Raw genomic sequence first — 27,880 nt, forward strand, 5'->3', positions numbered from 1 at the left:
TATTGTGAACAACTTCGATAAAAACATATAGAGAAACACTTTGGAATATATGTATATATATATACATATATATGAATATATGTACATAATATGTGTGTGTTCTGGCACTCACCGGCTGCTTCATGTGCACATGCGATGCATCAAGCAACTGAAGCAAGCAGAGCTTGAAGGTAAAGAAACAGCGGTTTATCATAGGGGCCAGCGGTGCCCCTGCTGACGAAAAAAAAACAGCCACTGGAATAGGCATGGGCTGGTATAAGATTCTAACGGTATGATAACCTTGGATAAAAATATCACAGTTTTACGGTATTGTGATTACTGCTCTAAAATGTATTCTTTTTAAATGTTGGGTAATAAATGAAATTTTTTTTCCCATTGAACACAATAAGTTTTATTTTGAGAAACATTTAAGATATTTTGGAGCATCAAACACGTCAGGCTAAAAAATCCATTAAAACCATTAATTTACTTCTGCTGTCTTTATTAGTTTAAAAACATAAAACATTATATTTTTTCTGCTGTAGATGCTGTTCTCCTAAAAAACAAACAAAAAGAAGTAAACAAGAGATCGTTCACATACCTTAGGAACGGTATAGCAGAAAATTCTGGCGGTTTTAAAACCTTGACTTTTCCAAACCGCGGGATACCCTGAAAACATTTATCATCCCATGCCTACACAGAAATGACATTTAAAGCGTCTAGCATCTTCAAAATGTTTAGACGTCTTTAAAGCAGAAATTTTGAGAAAAACCCACAATTTTGTGGAAAAAAAACAAAACAATTACAAGCATTTAAGAAAAACATGACCTTTGCAGTTGTGCTTTAAATCTGTCTGGAGTGCTCTGCCACTTTGACTTCCATTGTAAGATACTTATGCAGAGTTCAGACTGCATGATTTTAGCCGCGATTTTGACTCGCCGACAGGTTTTGCGAAATCTCAGACAAATGCCTGAAATCATAGGCAAATCAGTGCTTGTTCACGTGAGTGACAATCACACAGTGTGAACCATCAAAGACTCGATCTAAAAGAATTGCAGATGAGTTGCCGTCGCCTGTGAGATATTTGGCATCCTAAATACCTGGTGCAGTCGGCGATTCGACATCATGCCATGTAAAATGTGTTCGGATTCAAAATAACATTGACGATCACCTACAGCCAATGAGAGAGCAGCATACTAATATGGGCACAGAAGTTAAAAGCGCTCATTTTCAGTTTATTTGGACCGAAGAATTGGAGGAAACTTTGTAGAATATTTACAGTAGCACTCGTGTCTGTTTGAGGTGTCATCTGAATACCACAACAGGCCCGAAACAGAGAAAAGTTAGAGAGAAATTGTTAATTCGCTTCAAAACCCAGTTAAGCAAAATAAGTACATTCTCTACATAATGAGAAAGAAGCCTTTAGTGGAGTAGTCAATAATTAAAGATATACAACATGACCTCTCTTTGTTTCCACGCCACCTCTTGCATGTTTGGTTGCGAGTTTGGACAAAGTTGTCGGCCATTCTTCTTACTGTCATGTAGTGTGAAACCCCCTGTCGCCGATCCATCTTGCAGTTGCACGAAACGCTACCCCAGATAGTCATGCTGTGTAAAAACATCTGTGACTTTGAAAATCATGCAGTCTGAACTCTGCATCACTGTAAACACTTTCCTCAGTTTTTGAAGTCCAACAAAAATCAATGTTAGGTTATTGTCTTTGGTTATGACAGTATGCCATTTATAGAACTAATAATGAAACGCTGCATGAAACCTTGTGAACTTGTGATTTGCTTTGTCTCTGAATGCACTGAAGGTGAATCACTGATTGAGAAACTGCACAAGTTCTGAATCAAACATATACCCTGTTTTTGAATACACAAGATTAAACAGTAGAGCAGCATGTGGCTGCTGTCCGAAACTGTGTTAAGCCTCACTGTAAATCTGTTTGAGTGTTAGAATGATCTTATGTAACCAGAGTTACATTTCTGTCAACAAATCCATGCGTGGCTCAAGCATGTTAGGATCTGTGCAATAGGTCATTGTTCAAAAGCTTGTTCTCTGTTTATTTGTTTTTTTTTAAGAAATTGAATACATTTATTCAGCAAGGGCACATGGCATTTTGCAGAAGTGGCTGTAAATAGGGCAGTGACAATAATCAAAAGGTAATCGAAATCGACATTTAGAATCTACAGTATAATTAATCTAATTTTTCCAGGTCTATATATATATAGACCTGGGGAAAAAAAAAAAAAAAATATATATATATATATATATATATATATATATATATATATATATATATATATATATATATATATATATAAATAAAATTTATTTATTTTTTTCCCCCCAATTACTTTCCCTACCGCTCGTGGACTGTGAAGTCACATGAAATTTCTGTGTTGAGCACACAAGTATAGCCCAGTGAAGCAGTGACATACTCCTCGCTGTTCCTGAGGCCACCTCTCAAAAAATTTACCTACACAACCCAACGACACGTATCGCAAGCTCTGTGATTGGTCTGCTTGATATCGGTGAGGGAGGTGGGTGGAGCAGAGAGCCATGGGAGAGCATATATTTGAAAATATTTGTTTACAGAAGATGTAGCTAGAAGATGCACTGTTTAAATGATTATTTATAGGATATAGAAGAGTTTTTTTATTTAGATGAGATACTGCTTATTTATTACTTTTACTATGAAAACATTTATTTTATCACCAAAATTGCAAGTTATTTATTTTTACTTTTTTGTAAGAGGAAAAATTGACTGTTCATTTTAGGCAAAGTGTGTTTTAATTTCAGTTTTTCAGCGTTGATGTTCAAAAAATAATGAAAGATGGTAGATAGTGTTCTCTCTCCTTTAAACAGAAATTGGGGAAAAAATAACGGGGGCTTATAATTCAGAGGGGCTAATAATTCTGACTTCAACTGTGTATAACATAAGAGAATGCAATGTAAATGTAAACAAATTAATATGAATGTGTTTTTTTATGAAAATAAATTGAAAATGTCTGATAATCAGTCTGCATTTTGTCAGTGTTGTGGGATGAAATTTTAAAAAGGACAAAAACTAAAATGAGAACACCTGTCATTATCTGGACTACCATTTCCACAATGTGTAAGAGATTTTGCATTTACATTTAATCATTTTGAAGGCACTTTTATTCAGTAGTGTCACTATACACAATAATAACCTAACTTATTGACCACCCCTATGCAAGTATAGTTAAATAAGTCAATGTTAACTTATAAGCCTATGCCATATCTTCCTTCATGTAGGGTAAAGTGTGTGTGTGCGAAAGAGAAAAGCCTGTTTGCTGAATCAGGGTTTTCTATGTATGTGCATGTGACCTACAGTGTCCTGTATTCGTAGAAAGCAAGCAAGCAAGCGATGCTGGTGTGTCCTTGCATGGTTTATTTTGGGTCAATGAGAGAGTTGATGGGTGTTGTTCAGAGAAATAGAGTTATTTTAGGGTGAGCTCAAGCTGTATGGCTTTGGACATGTCTATCCCTAGACCTCGAGGAAGGGCAGCAAAAGTGATAGATGGCTTGGTTTAAGGGTTAAAGAGTTTTTGAAATAAACAGAGGTTATTATGGGAGCAATGTGTAAGGTGGGAATGCTGGGGGAGTTTGAAAAGGATGAGGATAAAAATTTGAATTGAAAATAGAGAGACGGTTGACTGGGAGTTTATCTGAAATAGCAGGACTAAAATGGGATGAGGTACAGTTTCACTGTTTGACCTATTTGGAACCGATACTACAGTGGGTCAAGCATAGAGCGGAGGACAAAGAGAGAGATGGAAAGGCCCTGAACTCTCCTTTGTGTGTGTGTTTCCCCGCATGGTATTGCAGTTTTTGTGTTTCACACCGAATGTCACTGCAATCTATGAATATACCCTGTTGCAGTGTTTCTCAACCACGTTCCTGGAGGACCACCAGCTTTGCACATTTTCCATGTCTCCTTAATCAAACACCCCTGAATCAGATCATCGGGTCATTAGCAAAGACTGAAAGACCTGTAATGGGTGTGACAGACAGAGGAGACATCCAAAACATGCAGTGTTGGTGTTCCTCCAGGAACGTGGTTGAGAAACTCTGCCCTGTTGGATAGGTAGACGTCACTCAGAGCTTCAGGTCCCCATGGGGAGAACATGCAAAACTCCACACAGAAATGCCAACTGACCCAGCCGGAGCTTGAACCAGCGACCTTCATGCTGTGAGGCAATTGTGCTACCCACTTCGCCGCCGTGCTGCCCTAAAAAAACATTTTGTATCTGATATTTATTTCTTTAAAATGAAAGGAAACTCAAGTCTCCTCTTAGACATTATAGAGTGATAGTCCTCTCTTAGTAACATAGATGCGTGTATGTTTTGAAGATGAGTCCCCAAACTGTCCAGCCGGCAACATTTTTACTAAACTGAAACTAAAATGAAACCGTGACAATAATAATAATAATACATAATAATGGAGGTTTTACATGTCTTTGAGTTTCAGGAAAATGTGACATGAGCCGAATAATAATTCATAATTGTGATGAGTGTGTCTGGTTTGTCACGTCTACATTGCTGTCTTATAGAATCTCCTTTTATGTTTTTTATATCCCAGGATCCTACAAATTTGGATAAATTCAATGTCTCCAACTTCTTTCATGTGAAAAACAATATGAAAGTCCTTGACCCCGGTGAGTACAGTTTTGAATGCAGTACCATGACTTGAATTTTTTTTTTATTCGAAGGTTATTTTGTTTATGGAATAGCATATTAATCTTGGTATGAAGTAGTCGGTGTTGCTGTTAACATAAAACTCAAAAAATGGTAAAACTACTAATTAAACACTGAATAGATTTATTAACATTTTATCAGGTAAAGTACCATATATGATCTCTCCATTGATATTAATTACAATATAATATTTTTAAAGTTAAAAAACAAATATGTAAGTCTTATAATCACTCACTGTGATGCTTTAAAGTGCCACATAAAGGGCTAAAAAAGAATAAAAAAGTCAATAATGTATAACAAAAATAACAAAGGTCCCCTTTATTATCTACTGTTTATACAGTTGATGTCAGAATTATTAGCCCCCCTTTGATTATTGTTTTTCTTTTTAAATATTTCCCAAATTATGTTTAACAGAGCAAAGATATTTTCACAGTATGTCTGATAATGTTTTTTTTCTGGAGAAAGTCTTATTTGTTTTATTTGGGGTAGAATAAAAGCAGTTTTTAAAGTTTTAAAAGCCATTTTTAGGTCAAAATTATTAGCTCTTTTAAGCTATTTTGTTTTTCAATAGTCTACAGAACAAACTAAACTATTATACCCTAACTTGCATAATTAAACCAACCTGCCTAGTTAACCCAATTAACCTAGTTAAGCCTCTAAATGTCATTTTAAGCTGAATAGAAGTGTCTTGAAAAATACCTAGTCAAATATTATTTTCTGTCATCATGACAAAAATAAAACAAATCAGTTATTAGAAATGAGTTATTAAAACTATTATGTTTAGAAATGTGTTGAGAAAATCTTCTGTCCGTTAAATAGAAATTAGGGGAAAAAATAAATAGAGGGTGCTAATAATTCTGACTTCAACTGTGTTTTTATCTACATCTCACATTGTGAGGATGCTGAAATGATATATTGTGCAGCCTTGATCCTTATAATATTAGTTGTTTAAAAGTTCTCTTTGTATTTAGAGATTCTTTACTGTTTTTGAAGAAGAAGAAGAAAAGTTATGTTGAATAAAATTTGTATGCATGTATTCAACCGAGTTTGCTTGTGCTGACACTTTTATTTGAAATATGTGGCTGAGAAATAACTAAATTTGACTTTTATTTTGATGGGGCAAGTAAAAACCTTTTCCACTGGACCATTAGAAAAAAATCTTTGTTTAGCCCTGTATGAGTCTAACATTTCATTTATAATGGTCTTTAAAAAGTCTTAAATCTGACCTGCAGAATCCCTGTAAAAGTTTACCAAGTGTTAATGTGAATCCAGTGATGCTGAATTGTTAAAAAGCTCTCTCTCTCTCTCTCTCTCTCTCTCTCTCTCTCTCTCTCTCTCTCTCTCTCTCTCTCTCTCTCTCTCTCTCTCTCTCTCTTTCTCTCTCTCTCTCTCTCTCTCTCTCTCTCTTTCTCTCTCTCTCTCTCTCTCTCTCTCTCTCTCTCTCTCTCTCTTCTCTCTCTCTCTCTCTCTTTCTCTTCGTCTTTTATATCTTCAGATGAGGAGAAAGCAAAACAGGACCCATCATACCATCTGAAAAGCACAAATCTGGAGACGCGAGAGACACTTGCGGAGCTCTATAGGGACTATAAAGGAGATGAGCTGTTGGCCTCGACTATGAAAGAACCAGAAGCCAAAAAAACAGACAAGTTCAATGCTGTGAGTGCTTTTATGATGAAGACATTGCCTTTCTTCTCTCTCCTTTTTGTCTTCTTTAATTAATTTCTCTTTGCCATTCTGAATGAGTTATTTATTTTTGAAACCACAGTCTCTAATACTTAACTGAACTGGTTGTGCTACACAAGTTAGATTTTATATTGGATGAGTTGTCAGGCACAAAATATCACATTTTTTTATGATACAGAAGACAGCAGATATGTTATCAGTTATGACAAAACTAATTTACATAGAGAAGTCATAGCAGAGTAGCAAAACGACTATTTTTTAAAATCATATCCAAAAATTAAAAGTTGCTTTTTTCACCCTTAGGGCATCCAAAAATAGTTGATATTTCCTCAGAAGGAAATTAAAGAAGATTGTTTGCTTAAACTATTGTCCTTGCTGATTCAAAAAAGCAAGTCAGTGGCTACTAGCACATTGAGAGTTCGAGAAAATACAAACAAATGAATTCCTCTGGATCCTTACTGAGTGCATATTTGACTACATGCGTGTTTGCACTGTGTAAAAAATTCAGTCTGATGTATTAACCATTACTTCTGGAAGTAGGTAAAATTAGACCACCTCAAAATATTTTAGACACCAAAATGGCACTTTCTTTATGCTGCAACCCAGCAGTTGTAAACAAACATTTTCAGTTTCTGCTGGGAATCTGTATAATAGGAAAGTTGTGCTCCAGACTGTCTGCCAAAGTTGACCAATTGTTTTGCTTCATACGATCTCAGTGCATCATGATGAGTTATGATTATCATTAGTGTGCCTGTATATGCTTATTTTTTCTTTATAACTAGAACTGCAGAGGCAGTAACTTTGACCCTTTTACAATTTAGTCGTTTAATAACTTTGTTAAAATAAGACTCAATTTTATGCAAGTTTATTTGTATAGCGCTTTTTACAATAATTGTTTCATAGCAGCTTCACAAAAGGTGTACGTTATTGCATTACAATTAAATTAAGTTAAAGTTCCAATCAAATATAAGTTATTATTATATAAACATAATTAACCTGCAGTTTTATAGCATATAGGTGATGTCTGTGTGCATTGTATGTGTTTAATGAGGTGTGTTAGGTGTATGTGTCCTCAGTCCTCAGTGATTAGCATCATCTTTTTACAGGTCTTTCATCCCATCATTGGTGCTGCACAATCTCTAGAGGCCTTGGGTTGGGAATAGAGAGCAAAATAAATAATTAGCATAGCTGCTGTTTATAATCTATTTTGAACAAGATATTAAATGTCACTGTGAAAATGAAGTGCTATAAATGAAAAAGAAGTTATATAAACAAACATGAAAACAAGCATATAAAGCATAGAAATATTTCTAACAAAATGCCTGGTGCATAAGGACAAGAAGAGTGTTTTCTACAGGTGGTTTGTCAAGCCCACTCACCTGCATGGAGCACACTTATGCATCATACTGTGTGATGTGATGCATTGCGTGTATGCTTTACTAAGAAGACACATCCTTAATCTCAGAGAGTGCATCTGGGCCTCGGACATTATCAGGAAGCCTATTCCAAAGTTTAGGAGCCATAAATGAGAAGACCCAACCTCCTTTATTGGACTTTGCTGTTCTGAGTACTACCAGAAGAGTTTTGTGATCTTAAAGAGCGGGTTGGATTGTAACAAGACCGGTTGGTTAGATAAACGGGAGCTAGATTATTTAAAGCTTCATAAGGAAAAAGCAATATTTTATAATACGGAACTTAACAGGCAGCCAGTGTAAGGAGGATAAAATTGGGGTGATATGATCATATTTTCTTGACCTGGTAAGAATTCTAGTATCTTCATTAAACTGAAGTTTACTCCAAAACTGACTCGCATAAATATTGTACCCTGACTTTTCAGTTTTCACAAATAAATCTAAGAATTTCTACCCTTAACAGTGAAATTAACCGAATACATTTCAGCCATTACTATATTACCTGCATCTTTGAATATGCGTGCCTCTGTTGCCAAGCAACTTTCTACAAACATGAACATAACTTTATGATCACAAAAACATTTGCTGCGTCCCAATTCGTATGCTTGTACTACAGCATATAAGTATGTACTATTTTTGTGAAGATATGCGGTTTCCTGAAAGGGTTTAAGTTGCCTTAACCTTTTGGGTTTTACAGCGTACTTGGCCTGCCCAAGTAAAGTCTATAGCTGCGTCCCAAATGGCACCCTATACTCTATGCACTCATGCACTATGTACTTATGCCTTTACACACTCAACAGGATAGTATATGTATGAAGTGGCGTCCCAAATGGCACACTAATGTTTTTTTACTTAGCGGGAATTCAAACCGTTACCGGCCGAAATAAACGACCGAGTTATCAAATAATACCTGCCAGTATTGCCGCATTCACCATTGGGAGGCGCTATAATCACTCTGGTAGGAGAATTTTGCTTTCACCATCCAAAATAAATAAAGTTATTCAACATGTGCGTCCGATAGCTCCGCCCCTTCCGCTACGTAACCAAACCTGCGGTCGTTAAGTTCATGAAGTGTCCATCATTACACACTTCATTTTACCGGCTGAATGAGTGCATCATCCGGGTAATTAAAGTGCACTTATTATTTTTGAACACACTACTTACACTATTTATACTACAAAATGGCGTTGAATAGTGCATAAGTATGAGATTTGGGACGCAGCTTAAGTGTGGGAAGCAGCACTGCAGTCTTTATTCAATGTTCAGAATGTCTGATATGGCCTTTCTTAGGGCTGCGCGATATAGGAAAAATCTGACATTGCGATAATTTATTTTACTTTAATAAATATTGCAATATGAATGTGTTTCACAAGATGTTCTGAATAGCTTTATTTGATAGTTTTTCAGGGAGCCTAACAATATTCAGGTACAGAAATAAAATAATCACAATGTAAATTCTTTTTTTCTTTGTCTCGTTTCTATTCCATCTAAGAATGTTTTGATATTTGAAGTAAAAATATGGTTTTGTTTTTACCTTCAGAAGAAATATACCTAAAATTAAGAGTTTTTGCTACAACTAAGCTAAATTATCTGCCAATGGGGCAAGTAAAATAATCTTGTTTTTGCTTAGAAATTTGGACTTGAAACAATTAAAAAAAATTGAAATAAAAAAACTTTAAGTTAGAAAAGCATTTATTTATTTATTTAGACTTTCTTGAAATGCTTAATCACAGGCCTTAAAAACACTCGCAAATGGTAAACCTTTACTCTATTATAGTTGAACTTTGCAGTGACCCTACAAATCACGTGTTGTGTGGCTCCTGGTCAACTATAATTCAGATTCAACTTTGCGTTTCTTGCATTGTGGCTATTGCGGATGTACACATTGTGATATCAATGCTGAAACGATATATTGTGCAGCCCTAGCCCTTCTAGTAGTTATAGAATTCTGGAGGTTCCAGTGTAAATTAGGTCATTTAAAAAATTGAATGGCTTGAGGGCGAGTTAATCATCAGCAGTTGTTCATGTACATCTCTGGATGAACTGTCCCTTTAAGAGTTTTAGTTTTAAAACTTCAGATCAAAGTTTCAATAATGGGTGCTAATGGGGTCTCCTGCCAGGTGTTTGACCCAAACAGCTCTGCGTCATCAGACCTCAGAGTGTCTGTGCGCGTGTGTATGAAAGTGTCTCAGCATTATGAAGTGATTTGCCTCTCAGACTCTACCACCATCACACAGCAACTGGAGCAGAAGAAAACGCCTCGCAGGATCCTTAACAAAACCACATACTCACAGCACAAATCACAAGACGTTCCTATGAATGTCATGTCAGTTTTTTTTTGTTTTTGTGTTATTGATCTTAAGCAAACAAATCATTTGCTCACTTTCTGTTAAGCAGCTCAATAGGTTGGTTTCAAAATGTGCCATGTTTGCGCTGCAGTGGTTGTGTGAGTGCATCTCTGGCCATGTCTCAAGTCTTCTTTTAGCTCAGGTTGAAGTGTGTCTGCCCCCATGCTTTCAGCTGTATTAGCTTTGCTTGCTCAGCCCATTCACAGCGCATGCATTGAGTGTAATTGGCTGGACTTTTGGCATCAATGCCAGTCTATTTTAGCTCTTGCCGTGCTGGATTGGTAGTGTGATGCTGAAATAGACTGGCATCCGGGCCCACTCTACTACTGATTTAGCTTAACTAATTCTATGGCATACAAAAAAAAAATCCTGTTATATCCCAAGTATAAATATGGTCATGTTTCTAATCTCCAAATTTAAACAGAATCTTTTTTCTGTAATCATACAAATCAAAGAAAGGGGCTGGTTTTATTTACTTATATCATTTATTAACAATGATTTAATGATTATTTTATATTTATATTTTTTATCTTTATTTCAACAGAATTTAGGAAATAATCTCATGGATTCTACTAAAAGAAAAATCCCTGGGAAATCAAAATAATGTGTTTTTTAAGATGTTAGTCTTAAGGTTATCTTTAAACTAGTGTGCTCCAAAACTAAAATTGCATTGCATAACATATTGCTGACATGTGTTTGTGTGTTTTGCAAACAGCATTTGAGTGAGACTCATCATTTCAGAAAGGCTTGAATAAACTCCACCACAAATACATTAAATAAACTTACTTGATATTTGTGACTAGTGACCTTATTTTAGCTTCATCCGGGTCTGTCTCTATCACTGACTGCTGTTTATCTGACGTAATGCATGAAAAGCAGACACACGTCAGATCTGTGGGTTGGGAGAATCAGCTCCTTTGCATTTAAAGACACAGGCTACAAAAACAGCTACACTGTCTTCAGACACCAAAATGGGCAGATTCTACATTATATAAGAAATAATCTGATGGGTATTTTGAGCTGAAACTTTACAGGCACGCACTGAAAACACCAAGGCTTATCTTACATCTTGTAAAATAGGTGCCCTTTAAGTGGCACAGCTGTTTTCGACATTGATTAAAAAAAAAAGAAATGCACCAAATAAGAACATTATAATGATTGCTAAAAGATTGTGACACTGAAACCTGAAGTAATGAGTGCTAAAACCCCTTTGTCATTTCAGAAATGAATTACATTCCAAATTAAAAACATTGAGTAATTTCTTAATAATATATTTATCCTTTTGTTTTATTGTGCCAATTCCAAATATGTATTCCAAATTGTGAAGACAGCATATTTTGACTTATTGTTATTATCATTATATGATTATTATGATCACTATTTATTCATGAACAGCTGGGAATCTAGACCTGTTGATAAAACATCTGCACACAAACACACCTGAATTTCACCACTTAAATCAACAAAACATCATTAACTGTCTCTCTGTCTGCACTAAAACATGGTTGATAAACGCTATTATCAAGTGTGAAGTACTCTTCAGAATGTGTCAGAGTGATGTCATGTATGTGAAGATCATTTAGTTGTTTTGGCTGGAGGTGTTGGGGCTCATTTAGTCTTATCTGGAAAGTCTTATCTATAAAGCATGTCTGTGTATTTTCCTCCAGGCTCACTATTCCACTGGAAGAGTGTCTGCCTCCTTCACATCTACAGCTATGGCTCCAGCCACCAACCATGAAGCAGGTAATGGAGTTATAAATTAAACCTGCTTTCGCTGCTTGCTGATAGCCAATAAATCAGAATGGATCAGACAGTTTTATCCAGCTCCACGGGACAAAGGTTCACTTTACACCTCGTATTAACGTGTTTTTGTTGGTCTGGTCACAAGTGGATGCCACTAAATATTGATGTAAACAGGCTGTAAAAAGTTTTAAGCATTTTCGACCCCTTCCACAATCACAGTAGTCGAAAATACATTACTTTCGTAGAAATGTGTCTGAAGAGGGTCTTTGCTCTGCCTGCTCAGCTAATTCTTGATAATTACAATAGTATTTCTTCCTTTTTCTTTAAAATTCATAAAAGTGGTGCAAATGGAATTGGGTCTTGTTCATTTAGAATCTAAAATACATCATAGCCTACCCCCCCCATAATTTTTGATTTTCATTCTTCTGTTGAATTGACATTGATGTCTCATGCCTTCAAACGCCAACACACATTCATTGCGTGTCTGCATTTGTCTTTTGAGGTGCAAGTAATGCAATAAACTAAAGATTCACTCAGCTCCTAACGCTGTAAAGGCAAAAAAAAAAATTATTAGCCAATGATTTACTCACTTTCTAGGCATGTTTAAAATACAAAGAAATAAGCAGTAAGTAAATGAATGCCCTGCTACGGATCCCAATTGTAAGAGCAACAAACAATAACTTGATTTCTAGTTGATTATTTGGAAAAGTGGCAGAAGGTAGATTTCTCTGATGAATCATCTGATGAACTGCATCTCAATCATTACAAATACTGCAGACCTATTGTAACCCATATGACCTCAAGATTCTCACAAAAATCAGTCAAGGTTAATGAAGGATCATGAAAGTCATGGTTTGGGGTGACGTTCAGTATGGGTGCGTTTGAGAGATCTGCAGAGTAGATGGCAACATCAGCAGGGTTTGTGCTGCCCATTACATTACAAACCACAGGAGAGGACAAATTCTTCAGCAGGATAGCGCTGCTGCTCATACTTCAGCCTCCACATCAAAGTTCCTAAAAGCAAACAAGGTCGAGGTGCTCCAGAATTGGCCAGCCCAGTCATCAGACATGAATATGATTGAACATGTCTGGGGTAAGATCAAGATCAAGGCATTGAAGATGAATCAAAAGAATCTTGATAAACTCTGGGAGTCCTGCAAGAACACTCTCTTTGAAATTCCAGATGAATTTATTAATGAGTTCTTTGAGTCATTTCAGAGATGTATGGATGCAGTCCTCCAAGTTCATGGGAGTCATACACAATATTCATTCTTTTCCACAGCACCATGACTTTATATTCTATACTGTACATTATTTCTCTTAAGCAACGTCAGACCTTACTGTCCTAATTAAATAATTAAAAATCAAGACATGATCGTATTTTATTTTAGTAAAATAAGCATAATATAGAGGCCTTTGCCTTTTATATAAGCCTCTTCTGATAACAAATGATTTTAGAGTAATGTAAAATCTAAAGCTTTGTATTATTTTCATTTTCTTTACTGTTAATGTCCGCATATTTTAAATGCAAGTCACTTTTTTAGGCATCCACTAAATGTCAAAAGTGGGTTTCACTATGACTAGTATTGCACACAGCAAATGAAACCATTTCCTCTTTTGTTTAAACTGGGAAAAGTTGCATGCATTTCATAACATTGCATCAGTGCGATACCTGAAACTCATGGCAAGTTTTAGTGCTGCTTTGTATTTAATGCTCGTTTCAAACTGAATCCTGGCTCAGCAAATCATCTGGCAGCTGTCAAATCAGTCTACCGTGCCTGTTCTCTTTCAGAATAAGGCTATTATGGTTCAGAAAAAGTAGTCAATACTGTCGAAGTCATTCATAAATGCAAAGAATAAAATTATTTGTCGGTGCTTTCAGATGCTATTGCTGACGATGCTGTTCGCTACCAGTATGTTAAGAAGAAAGGCTACGTGCGCTTGCACACAAACAAAGGAGACCTGAATGTGGAGTTACATTGTGATAAGGTATTCATTTCCCACTTGTGTTATTTCTTTAAAATGTGCTCTTCATCTACATGTGTTTTTCTAGTTTTCTGTCACACTTAATCAAAAGGTCAGAGCTGACTAATTACAGAGTGAGGGAATGAGGCAATAATTGAGCAGTAATTCCCAAACTGTTATAAGTATAATGTCTGATTTCTGTTGAATTAGTTAAAAATAACAATGAATTGCATCTGAAGACAATTAATTCTACATCTCTTTATCAGCACTTTAAACATTTAATTGCTAATTTTAATTTATTTTCATTTAATTAAAATAAATTGAACGTTGATGTTTTGTTTATATTAAATTGTGACAATTTTTGTTGTTATGATAACCATCTTTGCGTTGCATTACGTTGTGTTGATGCGTTGTGTTGTTGCATTGCATTGTGTTTTTGTTGCATTGTGTTGCATTTTATCCTTGTGTTGCATTGCTTTTTTGTTGTGTTGTTTTGTTCTAGCATTTTTGTTGCATTGCAGTGTTGCGTTGCATTGCATTATAAACCTTTGTGTTGTTGTATTGTTGTGTTAGGGATACACAGAATATTTAGCCACCAGTGATTATTGACCGAGAGAGAGAGAGAGAGAGAGAGAGAGAGAGAGAGAGAGAGAGAGAGAGAGAGAGAGAGAGAGAGAGAGAGAGAGAGAAAGCACTGAATACTGTCAGAGCAGAGCTCATTAATATTCATGGCACAATCCAAATATGGTCAATAAGGACCTTCTGATTCTAGGGGTAATTTAATGGAGTAATAAAAGAGCTATCTGTCTATCTGTCTGTCTGTCTGTCTCTATCTATCTAGTCACTTTATTAGGTACACTTTTCTAGTCCCGGGTTGGACCCCTTTTTGACTTTATACCGTTCTTAATTCTTTGTGGCATAGATTCAACAAGTTACTGGAAATATTCCTCAACAGATTTTGGTTCATATTGACATGATAGCATGACGCAGTTGCTGCAGATTTGTTGGCTGCACGTCCATGATGCGAATCTCTCATTCCAGCACATTCCAAAGGTGCTCTATTGCATTGAGATCTGGTGACTCTGGAGGCCATTTGAGTTCAGTGAATACATTGTCATGTTTAAGAAACCAGTCTGAGATTATTCACGCTTTATAACATGGCGTTTTATCCTGCTGGAAGTAGCTATCAGAAGATGGGTACATTGTGGCCATAAAGGGATGGACACAGTCAGCAACAGTACTCAGGTAGGCTCTGGCGTTGACACAATGCTCAATAGGTACTAATGGGCCCATTTGCCTAGAAATTATCCCCCACACCATTACACCGCCACCACCAGCCTGAACCGTTGATACCAGGCAGGATGGATCCATATACGTTCATGTTTTTGATGCCAAATTCTGACTCTACCATCCAAATGTCGCAGCAGCAATCGAGACTCATCAGAGCAGGCAACGTTTTTCCGATCTTCTATTGTCCAATTTTGGTGAGCCTGTGTGAATTGCAGCCTCAGTTTCCTGTTCTTAGCTGACAGGAGTGGCACCCAGTGTGGTCTTCTGCTGCTGTAGCCCATCCGCCTCAAGGTTGGACATATTGTGTGTTCAGAGATGCTCTTTCTGCAGACCTCGGTTGTAACGAGTGGTTATTTGATTTACTGTTACCTTTCTATCAGCTCAAACCAGTCTGGCCATTCTCCTTTTACTTCTGGCTTTAACAAGGCATTTGCGCCCACAGAACTGCCGCCCACTGGATATTTTCTCTTTTTCAGACCATTCTCTGTAAACCCTAGAGATGGTTGTGCATAAAAATCCCAGCAGGTCAGCAGTTTCTAAAATACTCAGACCAGCCCGTCTGGCACCAACAACCATGCCACGTTCAAAGTCACTTAAATCACCTTTCTTCCCCATTTTGATGCTCTGTTTGAACTACAGCAGATCGTTTTGACCATGTCTACATACCTAAATGCATTGAGTTGCTGCCATCTGATTGGTTGATTAGAAATTAGAATTAGCGAGCAGTTGGACAGGTGTACCTAATAAAGTGGCCGAGTGCAAACAACTTGCAAAGAAGCAAAATGCTATGAAATAACCAGAGAAACTGATATGGCAATAAATTCATAACTCGTCAGCCAAAATATTCTTTACCACACCCCTTTTACCGTTAGTTTGCTATGAGGGAATGATGCACAAAAGAAAGCTCCGCCTCCTACTCAATAATTTGTTTCAGTAGGGAGTACATTAACATACAGAACCTCCTGTTCACGCAGACTTTAAATGGTAAAATAGCTGCAGTCAGTTATGAACGCACAGATATTTCAGCATTGATCCGGGGTGTGTTGGAGGTGTGTGTTACTGCTCGACAGTATGTGTGTTTTGGCCTACAGGCCGTCGTGTCCTTATGTAATACATAATTCATCCATTCGCTGTGCTCCGTCTCACTGACACACTGCAACTGCTGACCTACATAAACTGACTCGCTCTATTCCTCTGCTCAGTTATAGCTGTCTATTAATGTCCGAATCTGTTCTTTCTGTTTTTGTCCTTTTCTAATGTGTTTTCTCTCCGCTCACTTCTTCCTCTTTTTGTGCTGCGCGTCCTACTGAGCTTGTAAAATCATCCCATGCCATAAAACACTTCCTGGGAAAAAATTGTGTTCGTTCTGGCCTTGTGCTGGCGCTAAAACTTACCCATAGTTCTCTCCGCTCATCTCAGTAGAAGCAGGTGTCTCTTTTTATTTATGTGAAAGCGCGTGTCAGGATCTCACTTCTGGGTCAAAGCCGCACATGAATCACTTTATATATCCATCATTTAGTTCTTCACTTTAACACCATACCCTGTTTAAATCAGGTGGGATTTGTCTTTTTTTAGGTTACTTACATGTAGGTGTTTCTTAAATGTTGCATTTTTGCTGTTACATGATGTACATGAATATAATTAGTGATAGCAGTATTTGAAATTCATTTAAAGGTCAATGTCTTTCATACATCTTGTTATAAAAACTGCTGTGGTATTATATATTTCTTTACATTTTTGTTTTGAATCTTAAAACTGTTCTATTGACCTTATTCTAAAATGCGGAAGTGCGCCTGTTTTCGCGATTGTCTTAGAACTTCTGTTTCAGTCGCCTATGGGAGAAATGACAAGGAATAATAAACGGCAAAAAACGGTCAAACTACTTGCTCTACAAACAAATGTTTGCATGACTATACAGACCAAGTAGAATAATACAACAAGGAAATATCAGTTTGCAACATCAAACAGCGAAACGAGCAGTTTTTAATGTCTAAAAATGAATGGAAGTGAAGGAGACCGGAAGTCTCGTGCCAGAAAGATTTAAATTGCTGCGCCCGCTCGTCTGCGGAGAATAAGGTCAATAGTGTGACTCATATAGTGTCTCAAGTTCTAAATTAAAAAGGCCTTATATTATACACTATCTGACAAGTCTTGTCGCCTATCCAAGTTTTAGAAACAACAAATAATATCTTGACTTCTACATGATCATTTGGTATCTGAAATGGCTTATAAAAAAAAGCAAAGGCCTCTAGATTACGCTTATTTTACCAAAATAAAATATGATCATGCCTTGATTTTTAATTATTTAATTAGGACAGTAAGATCTGACTTTGCTTAAAATAGATAAAAGTCTTATAATTTAACAGAAATAATGTACAGCAATAAATATAAAGTCATGCTGCAGTGGAAAAAGCATTAATATTGTGTATGACTCCCATGAGCTTGGAGGACTGCATCCATACATCTCTGCAATGACTCAAATAACTTAATAATAAAGTCACCTAAAATGGCATTTTCAAGGGCTTTTGCAAGTCTCCCAGAGTTCATCAAGACTCTTTAGATTCATCTTCAATGCCTCCTCCTTCATCTTACCCCAAACATGTTTAATAATATTCATGTCTGGTGACTGGGCTGGCCAATCCTGGAGCACCTTGACCTTCTTTGGTTTCAGGAACTTTGATGTGGAGGCTGAAATATGAGGAGCGCTATCCTGCTGAGGAATTTGACCTTTCCCGTGGTTTGTAATGTAATGGGCAGCACAAATGACTTGATACCCAAGGCTGATGATGTTGCCATCCACTCTGTAGATCTTTCGCACACCCCCATACTGAATGTAACTACACATTATTTTTCCTTCACCAAACTTGACTGATTTCTATGAGAATCTTGTGTCCATGGGGGTTCCAGTAGGTCTTCTGCAGTATTTGTGATGATTGGGATGCAGTTCAGCAGATGACTCATTAGAAAAATCTACCTGCTGCCACTTCTTCCAATGATTAACTAGAAATCAAGTTATTATTTGTTGCTCTTACAACTGGGATTCACGACAAGACTTTTGTCAGGTAGTGTAAGTGGCTACTTCAGTAAATGACAATGATTTTTAAAAATAAGTTATGTCTAAAAACACAGGAACTTGATGCAAGTTTTTGCCTTTAGATTTATTATTTTATTTTTTGCATTTTTTTGACCACTATACAGTTATGTTAGCTGTGACACACCCCATTAACTGAAAATGTCATGAAGAAAAAAAATTATATTAAATAAATAGTGCAATATGAAGTTAACTGGCCAGCAATAATGATAATCGTTCTCATCAGAGGTGATGCCCCTTTTACACAGTGATACCGGTAAATATCTGAAAATCATCCGGAACAACTTTACCAGTAAATTCAAAATAGCGCCGTTCACACAGGCAGTAACATTGTGGAAATTTTTCGGAAAAGACCATTCACACATCAATATACTGGTAAATTCTGACATCATTAACCAAAAATGAGCTCTGAACGGCTGCGCTTGTGTTCGGAAACATTTGACTACATTACAAACTGTGGATGGATAAGTATTGTGGACCATTTCGATGAAAGCATATAGAGAAACACTTTCTCATGTCAAGATGTACAAAATATGTGTGTGTGCTGGCGCTCACTGGCTGCTTTACGCGCACACGTGTCAAGCAACTGAAACTTGAAGGTAAACAAACAGCGGTTTATCATAAGCTTTCATCCATAATTATTTACACAGGCATTAGGAAGGAACATAGAAACGTTATCTGACTAACATCTAGCTGCTTAATGTCTCTGGAAACCGAAAACCACCCAGCTATACAGAGTCCAGATAGCCTATAACAAATAGCCTATAACCTATAGCTCTCTCTCTCTCATTCACTCACATACACACACACATAGACAGCAACAAACAAGCTAAATGCAGCATCACGCTCTCTCATTCACACACATACATACGCGGATTAGCTCGGAAGTCTTGAGCGATATTGTTAGATCGCCCACCCCCGTTCAAAATACACCAGTTACCGACCGCTCCCGTGCTTTATTTGGAAGTTTATTCCCGCGCCGCAAGAAATCTGGTCAGGCGCAGTGCAGCGATGAGAGGATGCGGTCGTGGGCCTGTCTCCGTTATACCTCTTAAATTAATAAAAAAATTATAGAAAAAGCCCAGCTGATGTTGTTTTATCGGTCCTGTAGAAAAGCAATATTGAACCGATTTAAATATTTCTGCATTATGTGTTTAAAAAGTACATTTTGCTAACTTAACCCAAAAGATTCAGGGCTTTTGAAAAAGCATTCGGAGCTGAAGACTTAGAAGCCACTACCCCTGCTGCGCCTGTGGCTCTCATGCTATCTGTACATTATTATTATGATTTTTTTTTTTACTTTTGCTGTCAGGCCATAGGATATATTTAAATTTTGAAAAGTTTGTTTTCATAAATAATTTTTTTTTTTCAATAATGGTGTTTTTACGGGATATTTTTTTTTAACTACATACAGTATAAGATTGTGTACACTTCAATTACTTCAGATTTATTGAATTCTAGCATTATTGTATTACTTGTATGCACACTTTGGCTCATTTTTACATGACACAGTGCACAAAAGCAGTGGATTCATAAGCAAGGCCACAAGATAAAAGACTTAATTTGCTTCGGAACATTTCTCTAATTCTAGATTTACATTTATAGTGGTTTAGGGAACATGTTGTGAGAATGAAGCTGAAGTTAATTTGTCCTTTTCCAGCTTAATGTGCAGTGACAGCTTCTAGTGTGCGTGTGTGTGTCAGTGTGACTTGGGATCCAAGGTAAACACTGCCTAATGGACACAGAAACAGCATTTCATGCTCTTCATAGACCTAGTAACTAGGTGCTATTTTTGTGTCTTTTCATTGGCTGTGTGCTTGTCAAATCAGGATAAAGAGGAGAGGTCACATTGATAAGAAAATTACCCTCTTTTTTCCTTTCCTCCCTCCTGTGGTTTGCTTGCGTTTCTGATGATTCTGTTTGTGCTGCAGTGTTTACAAAGTAGTTAAGTATTTTTTTACTGTAATGATGAATGTTATAAAAGGGTAAGAAAATGTCAAGATGTTCCCATTTTGTTCCACCCATAAATAGAAGGATTTTTTCAAAATACATTTAAATCTATTTTTAAAATGTATCAAAAGATTTTATTGCATTTAAGCACATTTTTAATTAACAGTCAGAAGTATGCGATATTATTTATATATATATATATATATATATATATATATATATATATATATATATATATATATATATATATATATATATATATATATATATATATATATATATATATATATATATATATATATATATATATATATATAAAATACTTGTGTGTTAACTCTTGTGCATTGTTCAAATTTACTACCCTTTTGTTATGTTAGGAATGAAAACATTCACTGAATTAGACCACTCTAAAAATGCATCAGAAAAATATTTTTTCAAATGTTTTGTGCATAAATCTGTTAATCAACCTCAGTTCTGATCAAGACTACTAAATGTTTAAAACATTACAGGATTAGCACATTATTTTCCAAGATTAGAAAATTATGTCACTGATTTGGTGAAAAAAATGTTTACTGGATTTTTTTTTTTACTTTTATCACAGGCTTTGACATTAGGTACATAAGGGTGAAATATTTTTGTGCAGTATTTTTATTTTATTTTACATTACCATGTGTTTTTTTAAGTGTTGTTATAATGAGAATTTAGAAGAAAATTACTTTATCTTAAAATAGTGTCTGTAGTACTTTTTGAAACCGTATATGTTTTTAACAATATTAAAAAGCTTTTTTATTAAGAAAATATAAAAATAAGGGAAATGTTAGAAAAATATAGTAAAAAATATTGTAAGCCAATGCAGTTTATATGGCGGTTAAACATAAAAAACTAAAGCAAATACATTTATTTTACAAGCGAAACTATTTATTTTTTATTACATTTAGAAATACATTAAATGACCGTTTTAGATTAACTAGAAGATTAGAAACATTTTAGATTACTTTAGGATATTTGCTTTTTAGGTTAAAAGCTTTATGAAAAATGTTTAAAATTAAAGTATCTGTACAGTTTATTTTCAAAAAACATTTACTATTTGTATAACAATGCTTAATTGTGCTTAATTCGAATTTTATAGTTTTTTTTGCATTGTGTGAAAGCAACAAATTCTGTTGGAGGGCACGAACCCTGCCCCCAGTTCAGCAGGGTGTTTTCACACCTCTAGTTTGAAAAAAGTCAGGAAAGTGGGTGATTTCAGCTCTGTTTAGGTGGGAGTGTCAAGTGGCAAAAGAAGGAAGAGTTTGCATGAAAAGGGGAGTTTCAGTATGTGCACTACAGCTGATTTTCACACCGGCAACACTGACGCAGGGGAGATAGACAGTGATTAAGAGAGCAGCATTTACAGCAGATCTGAGAGCTGTGTGGAAGTGGAGGATTTTCAGTCCATAATATTGTAGTGATTTTACTGTAAACTTGAGTAATTAAATCATTTTGACTAAAGGATGTCTTTAAAAACTGAAAGAATACTGCTGACGATATGAACTAACTTTGCCATCTGAATAAACATAAGCAAAGAACACTAATCACACACATACCAAATCTGTAGAGACAGGACAATCAACACCAACTGGAACAGTGTCTTTTTTAAAAGAAGATCCAGATTTCACCATTTCCACATGTGAAAAGCTCTCTGGTAAAAAACAAAAATGTTCCTTACATATTTTGTCGCTTGTTAGCAGACCACTGTAATCCACAGATGTGAGTCCAGCTGCGCTATCATAGCGAGGAATTGAAAACAAAACCTTTGGTGCAGCACATTTAAAAACGCGACACTGACATCCCACGTCTCCAAACAGTTCTGCTTCTTTTACTTGTTTGAATTACGGTTGGCAACACAACATGATGTCTCTCTGAACACTGTAACTAGTAAAAACGGTCTTCCAAGCTATATCATATAAATTGAAATGAAGTTGCCCCTCATTCACAAAAGAGCGGGCTGATTGGCTCGAACCAAATCTTGCTCATTAATTAATGAACGGATGTACTGAAAACTCAATGACATCATGTTGTACCCGCCAATACATGCAGCTGATCTCCACACTGGACTTTACACAAGGATCTATCCGCTGGGATGCTTCAACATTTTTTTTCAAAGGGAAGAAAGAATTTGCTCCTAACATTGCAAAAACAACCAGTTTTTACTTTTTTGTGAAATATATGTGCCCTAATAGTGTTTTAACATCTCATGATGTGTTCTGTTGTTTTGTCACAATTTAAACAATGTTTTTTTTTAATTATAGACTGTATAAAATGATGTTTCAATGCTATAAATAAAGCAAAGCTCATGAAAGTTTGTTTTACAAGAAAATAAGAATCTGTTTTCTACATAACATTTTCAAGTATAATTTAAGACATTACTTGATTGTTTTTGTAATTAAAATGTATTAGCAGACTAATTTAAACCAATTGCTTTTTTTCAGAGTATAAATAATATGATCTTCTTGTCAATGATTTACAGTGTACTGCACATTTTATTTTCTCATCATGGCATTTGGATTGGAATGTCATTGTGCTCCGTTACATAACTCTGTCAGATGTAAACAGAGCTGATGATTGAGATCTCACTTGACAACTTTATTTTTTGTAGGTGTTTAGTGTGTCTCTGTGCTTTTCATGCATGACTGTGTGACATTGAAATCTGAAGCTTTTTCTGTTGAAGTCCTGACATGTTTGACCTCCTCTCAGCACAGCATAAAACTTTAATGTGGAAATTGCTTTCTGCGTCTCCCAATAAGCACACAGTGTCTTTCCTGAGTTTATTGACTCACAAAAGATTTATTTGCAGAGAGTGATGGCTGATCGTCATAGAAACGAACAAATAAACATTTGCAGAGCAGGAGAGGAAGAGGCTCCATAAACGTTCAGTGCTTTGTGTTTCATTTCCTGCAAAACATACAGTAGCAGACTTTACAAACGTCCAGATGTATTACAAACATACTTAATTGTTTATTGAATTTTATAGCCCACAGATGTTTTTTGTTTTTTTTGTTTTTTGTACAAAGGCTTGTGTGTACAGTATGTTGAGTGTGAAGTCATTAACCTAACTTACAGAAGTTGTGATGTTGAATGTTTTGAAGAACACTACCGGTAAAAAAAATTTGGGGTCAGTACGATTTTTCCAAATTCCAATGTTTTAAAATAAACTTAAAATGCTCGCATTTATTTAATCAAAAATACAGTACAAATTGTAAAATGTTAATGCATAGGCATATTATAACTGTTCCAAAGTTGTTTAGAATTTTAATAATTTATTCCAGTGATTTTAATGATGATTTTTTTTAGCTTCGTTACTCTAGTCTTCAGTCACATGATCCCTCAAAAATCACCCTAATATTAATGATTATTATTATTGTTAGTTTTATTATTATTATTATTATTATTATTATTATTATCATTATCAATGGAGATAATAATAAAAGCAATAATGACTGGAGTAATCATTTCATTTGAAACTACATACAATAAGAAAGCAGTTATTTAAAATTGAAAAATAAATATTTAAACCAAAAAAAATTACATTTAATAAATGGTGCCTTGATGAACTGAATAATTTTCTGTAAAAAAAAAAAACATGAGAAAAAATACTGACCCCAAACTTTTGACCGGTCGTGTACATTTGCGCAGGTTGCCAGATTGATGACACCAACAGAAGTGTGCCTGACTTTCGAGAATAAAGGCTGATTTGTCGTCTACAAAATAAAAGCAACGACAAGCGATAGAAGAAATATTTTAGTTTTTGTTCTAACACCTGAAATTAATATTTTAGAAAGGACTTCAATTTCTTGCAGCTAAACAGAAAACTGATATTGATCACCTCAGATACAACTCATGTGCTTCATTCAGTGTTAAATGCTAACAATGTAAGTTTGAATGCCATTTTACATGACATTTATTGCCGTTCTACTGAAAGCAGCAGCAGATAGTTCACCTCAGATCTCAGAAATAAACTGTTTGAAATTAACTGTGACTGTATAGACAGACTAAATTCCAAACAGCCAAATTGCTTATTGCAAATCTGGCCAGGTAGCGTGTTTTTAGGACACAGGGTTACAATGTAACCTGCTCACCTAATGTTTATGTTCGTTAAATTTATATTATTGGCTAATTAAAAACTATCTTATGTGAAACTCTGAATCTGCGTCTCATTTCGGAGTCTGCTACCGTCCACCGGAAGTTGCATTTCGATCATAGACACACACTTAAGAGCCTTTCCAATTAATGAATGAATGAAATGCGCGTTTTCCTGCAAGGAACCCGGGTTGCTGAAACATAATTGGCTATACTGACATTGGGCGGGTTGAATGACCAAAACAAACACAGAGATTCCTGCATGTAACTAGCATTTTCAAAGCTGAATATCTGACTTTAGAATGGTTTTTCAGATAAACAAGAATGTTCACTCAGCATGTTTCTTAAGTATCTGCAAACACATTATGGTATTTTTATGTTTTAGAAGAGTCTTTGGGAATGTTTGGCCATTCCTCTTTGCAGTACCTTTTAAACTCTATCAGATTGGATGGAAAGCGACTGTGTACAGCCATTTTCAGATCTCTTCAGAGATGTTTAATAGGATTTAGGTCTGGGCTCTGGCAGGGCCACTCAAGGAAATTTACAGAGTTGTTGTGAAGCCACTCCATTGATATTTTGGTGGTGTGCTTTGGGTCATTGTCCTGCTGGATAAAAAAACGTTGCCCCAGTCTGAGGTCAAGAGCACTCTTAACCAGGTTTTCATTCAGGATGTCTCTGTACATTGTTGCGTTCATCTTTCTCTCTATCCTGACTAGTCCTCCAGTTCTTGCTGTTAAAAAACATCTTCACAGCGAGATACAGCCACCACCATGCTTCACTGTAGGGATAGTATTAGCCTGGTAATGAGCGGTGCCTGGTTTTCTCCATATGTAACGCCTGTCATTTACTCCAAAGAGTTCAATTTTAGTCTCATCAGAGTAGAGTTGGGCCGATAGACGATGTCATCGTTCATCACTGATGGCCAACAGACAACACGATGCTGAGCCGGTATCGCCAATCCTCCGCCCTGCCCTCGTCGCAAACCCGTTCTCGAAAGATACACACTTAGGCCCATTTTACATTAATATGTCTGGGTGTTAAAATGGCATTTTAGAACGAAAATTATCCACATCCACAGCGTGTTTTACCTAGCATTTCTGAACAGCCCTCCTGTCCGCTGAAAACGCACATCACCTAACCACACACAGCCTGCCATACACACACACACACACACACACACACACACACACACACACACACACACACACACACACACACACACACACACATACAGCCACATACAGCCACATACAGCCACAAACTGTCATGCGCTCCTCTGAGCTCCAGAGAGCAGTGCACATTGGACAGTTTATCAAGGATATACCACTGGATCACGTCTCACTAAAGTTGTAAAACTTGATATTCAGACATCCCAAGTCTCCCGGAATTTCCTGGAGTCTCTAGCATAAGTCACGCACCCTTCTCACCCCCGCATCCCTTCTCGCTATTCAGACACGTCGTGCGCCTTTTCAATCACCCCACCGCCCCTACACATACACACACAAACACACACACTGCCCACCCCCATGGTTTTCACATGATGACGATGCCATTGTCCACCGCCATGTTTCACATTAGACATTGTATGATGCCATATTGGTCAACATCGCCCACCCCTACATCAGACCAGATAATTTTGTTTCTTATGATCTTGAGAGTCCCTCAGATGCCTTTTTTCAAATTTCGTCTGGCCACTCTACCATACAGGCCTGATTGGTGGATTGCTGCACAGATGGTTGTCCTTCCGTAAGGTTCTCCTCTCTCCACAGAAGAACGCTGCAGCTCAGACAGAGTGACCATCAGGTTATTGATCACCTCCTTGACTAAGGCCCTTTTCCTCAATCACTCGGCTTACATGGCCAGCCAGCTCTAGGAAGAGTCCTGGTGGTTCCAAACATCTTCCACATAAGGATGATGGAGGACACTGTGCTCATTGGACCTTTCAGAGCAGCAGAACTTTTTCTGTAACCTTCCCCAGCCTTGTGCCTCGACACACCTGCCTCTGAGGTCTACAGACATTTCTATGTCTAACGAGCTTCAGAATAATTATATTATTGATTGTGTTGTATAATTGTATGGTCTATTGCATTCTAGCTGTGTTTGTAAATTGTCAAAATGTCTTCATGTTCTTTGTTGTTGTTGTTGTTGTTGTCAGTTTTACAAGCCGCTATGCAAGTGTCATCATACTGACAAACAGTTTTCATGAATCACATCTTCATAAATCTCTTGACATTAAAACTCTTCGTCTCTTATTCCCCGCAGGTCCCCAAGGCTGGAGAAAACTTTATTAAACTCTGTAAGAAAGGATATTACGATGGCACAGTATTTCACCGCTCTATTCGAAATTTCATGGTGGGTAAATTACTTTTCATTTATTATATGATATTTTGTTGAATTTATTTATTTTGAAGTTTACTGTATGTGTAAGGTTTTAATACAGTTTACATTAAGTGCATGCGTGTGAGTGTTATGTTGCTGCCAATTATAATAGGAATGATATAAAATTGCATTCTGTTACCCATTGAATGCTTAATTATGACTGGTTCATATCACTTTTTCGTATAGTTTATTTCAAAGTTCCTTACAACTTAAAACAGCAAAATAAGCAAAACAACTGACCAACCAAAACACATACAATTCAATTGGATAAAAATAATTTACATCTCCATCAGTCTGTATATCCATTGATCGGGCCTCAGTTACCATCTCAAAAAATTGTTAGCAATGTAGAATTAGGATGAGATATGTGGAAAGAATTAGTCACAAAAATGCTTTAAGGACAAAGTTTGACATGTTTTTAATAAAAACTGATTTTAGATATACCGAAATGTATGTTGATTATTAGGAAAAGAATGACTGCATCTGAAGTAGTTTAGAGTTTCTAAGTGCTCGCTAATAGAAAAAAAATCTAATTAGGATATATTTATATAATACAAATATTAAATTGTATTCATGATGCGCTTTTCTTAAAACTCAAAGCGCTACTCATATACATATATCTTATGTATGATATATACAACAACAATATGATATATACAACAACAAATAAAAAAACCAACCCCAGCCAAAATTACAAGCTCACATAAAATAACAAGTAACAAGTCAAAAATCACACTCTGTATGTTATATGCATATTAATATATGTCATATGTTGTTTTTTGTTTTCAGATTCAAGGAGGAGACCCTACAGGGACTGGTACAGGTAATTATTTTAAGATTTAATAAGAATTATATTTAGTTTCCATCACTCGGGTATAATGGTATGCTGTTTTCAGACTGATACCTAGTTTTGAGAAGTGTGTTCACAGCAGTAGTGGTATTTAATATAGATTTTGTTTTTACAGGAAAGAGCAAGTAGAGCATTATTTTAAATTATACATGAAATCTGTTATCATTGATATGCATTGTATATTGGATCTAAAGCTTAGACCGTATATATAATAGATGAGACCACCTGATGCTGTATTAAAAGGTCATAATTATTTTTACTAGAACAATTTAACATGCTTTAATTTTCAAAACGCATTATTTTACTGCACATTTACTGCTGCGCCTCTATTGCAAGTGTTTGTGAA

General features: G+C 36.0%; 1 protein-coding gene across 1 annotated transcript in view; it reads left to right on the top strand.

Moving 5' to 3' along the window:
* Positions 1–27,880, top strand: part of ppil2 (peptidylprolyl isomerase (cyclophilin)-like 2) — a 72,276-nt gene that overhangs the window by 21,863 nt on the left and 22,533 nt on the right. The window contains 6 exon segments of the mRNA NM_200991.2: positions 4,589–4,664; positions 6,200–6,360; positions 11,815–11,890; positions 13,773–13,879; positions 26,568–26,657; positions 27,474–27,507. Of these exon segments, the coding sequence (NP_957285.2) occupies positions 4,589–4,664; positions 6,200–6,360; positions 11,815–11,890; positions 13,773–13,879; positions 26,568–26,657; positions 27,474–27,507 (544 nt within the window).

The sequence above is a fragment of the Danio rerio genome, chromosome 5 (assembly GCF_052040795.2).
Source record: "Danio rerio strain M-AB ecotype USA chromosome 5, GRCz13ab, whole genome shotgun sequence".
In the NCBI taxonomy this organism is placed as follows: Eukaryota; Metazoa; Chordata; class Actinopteri; order Cypriniformes; family Danionidae; genus Danio; species Danio rerio.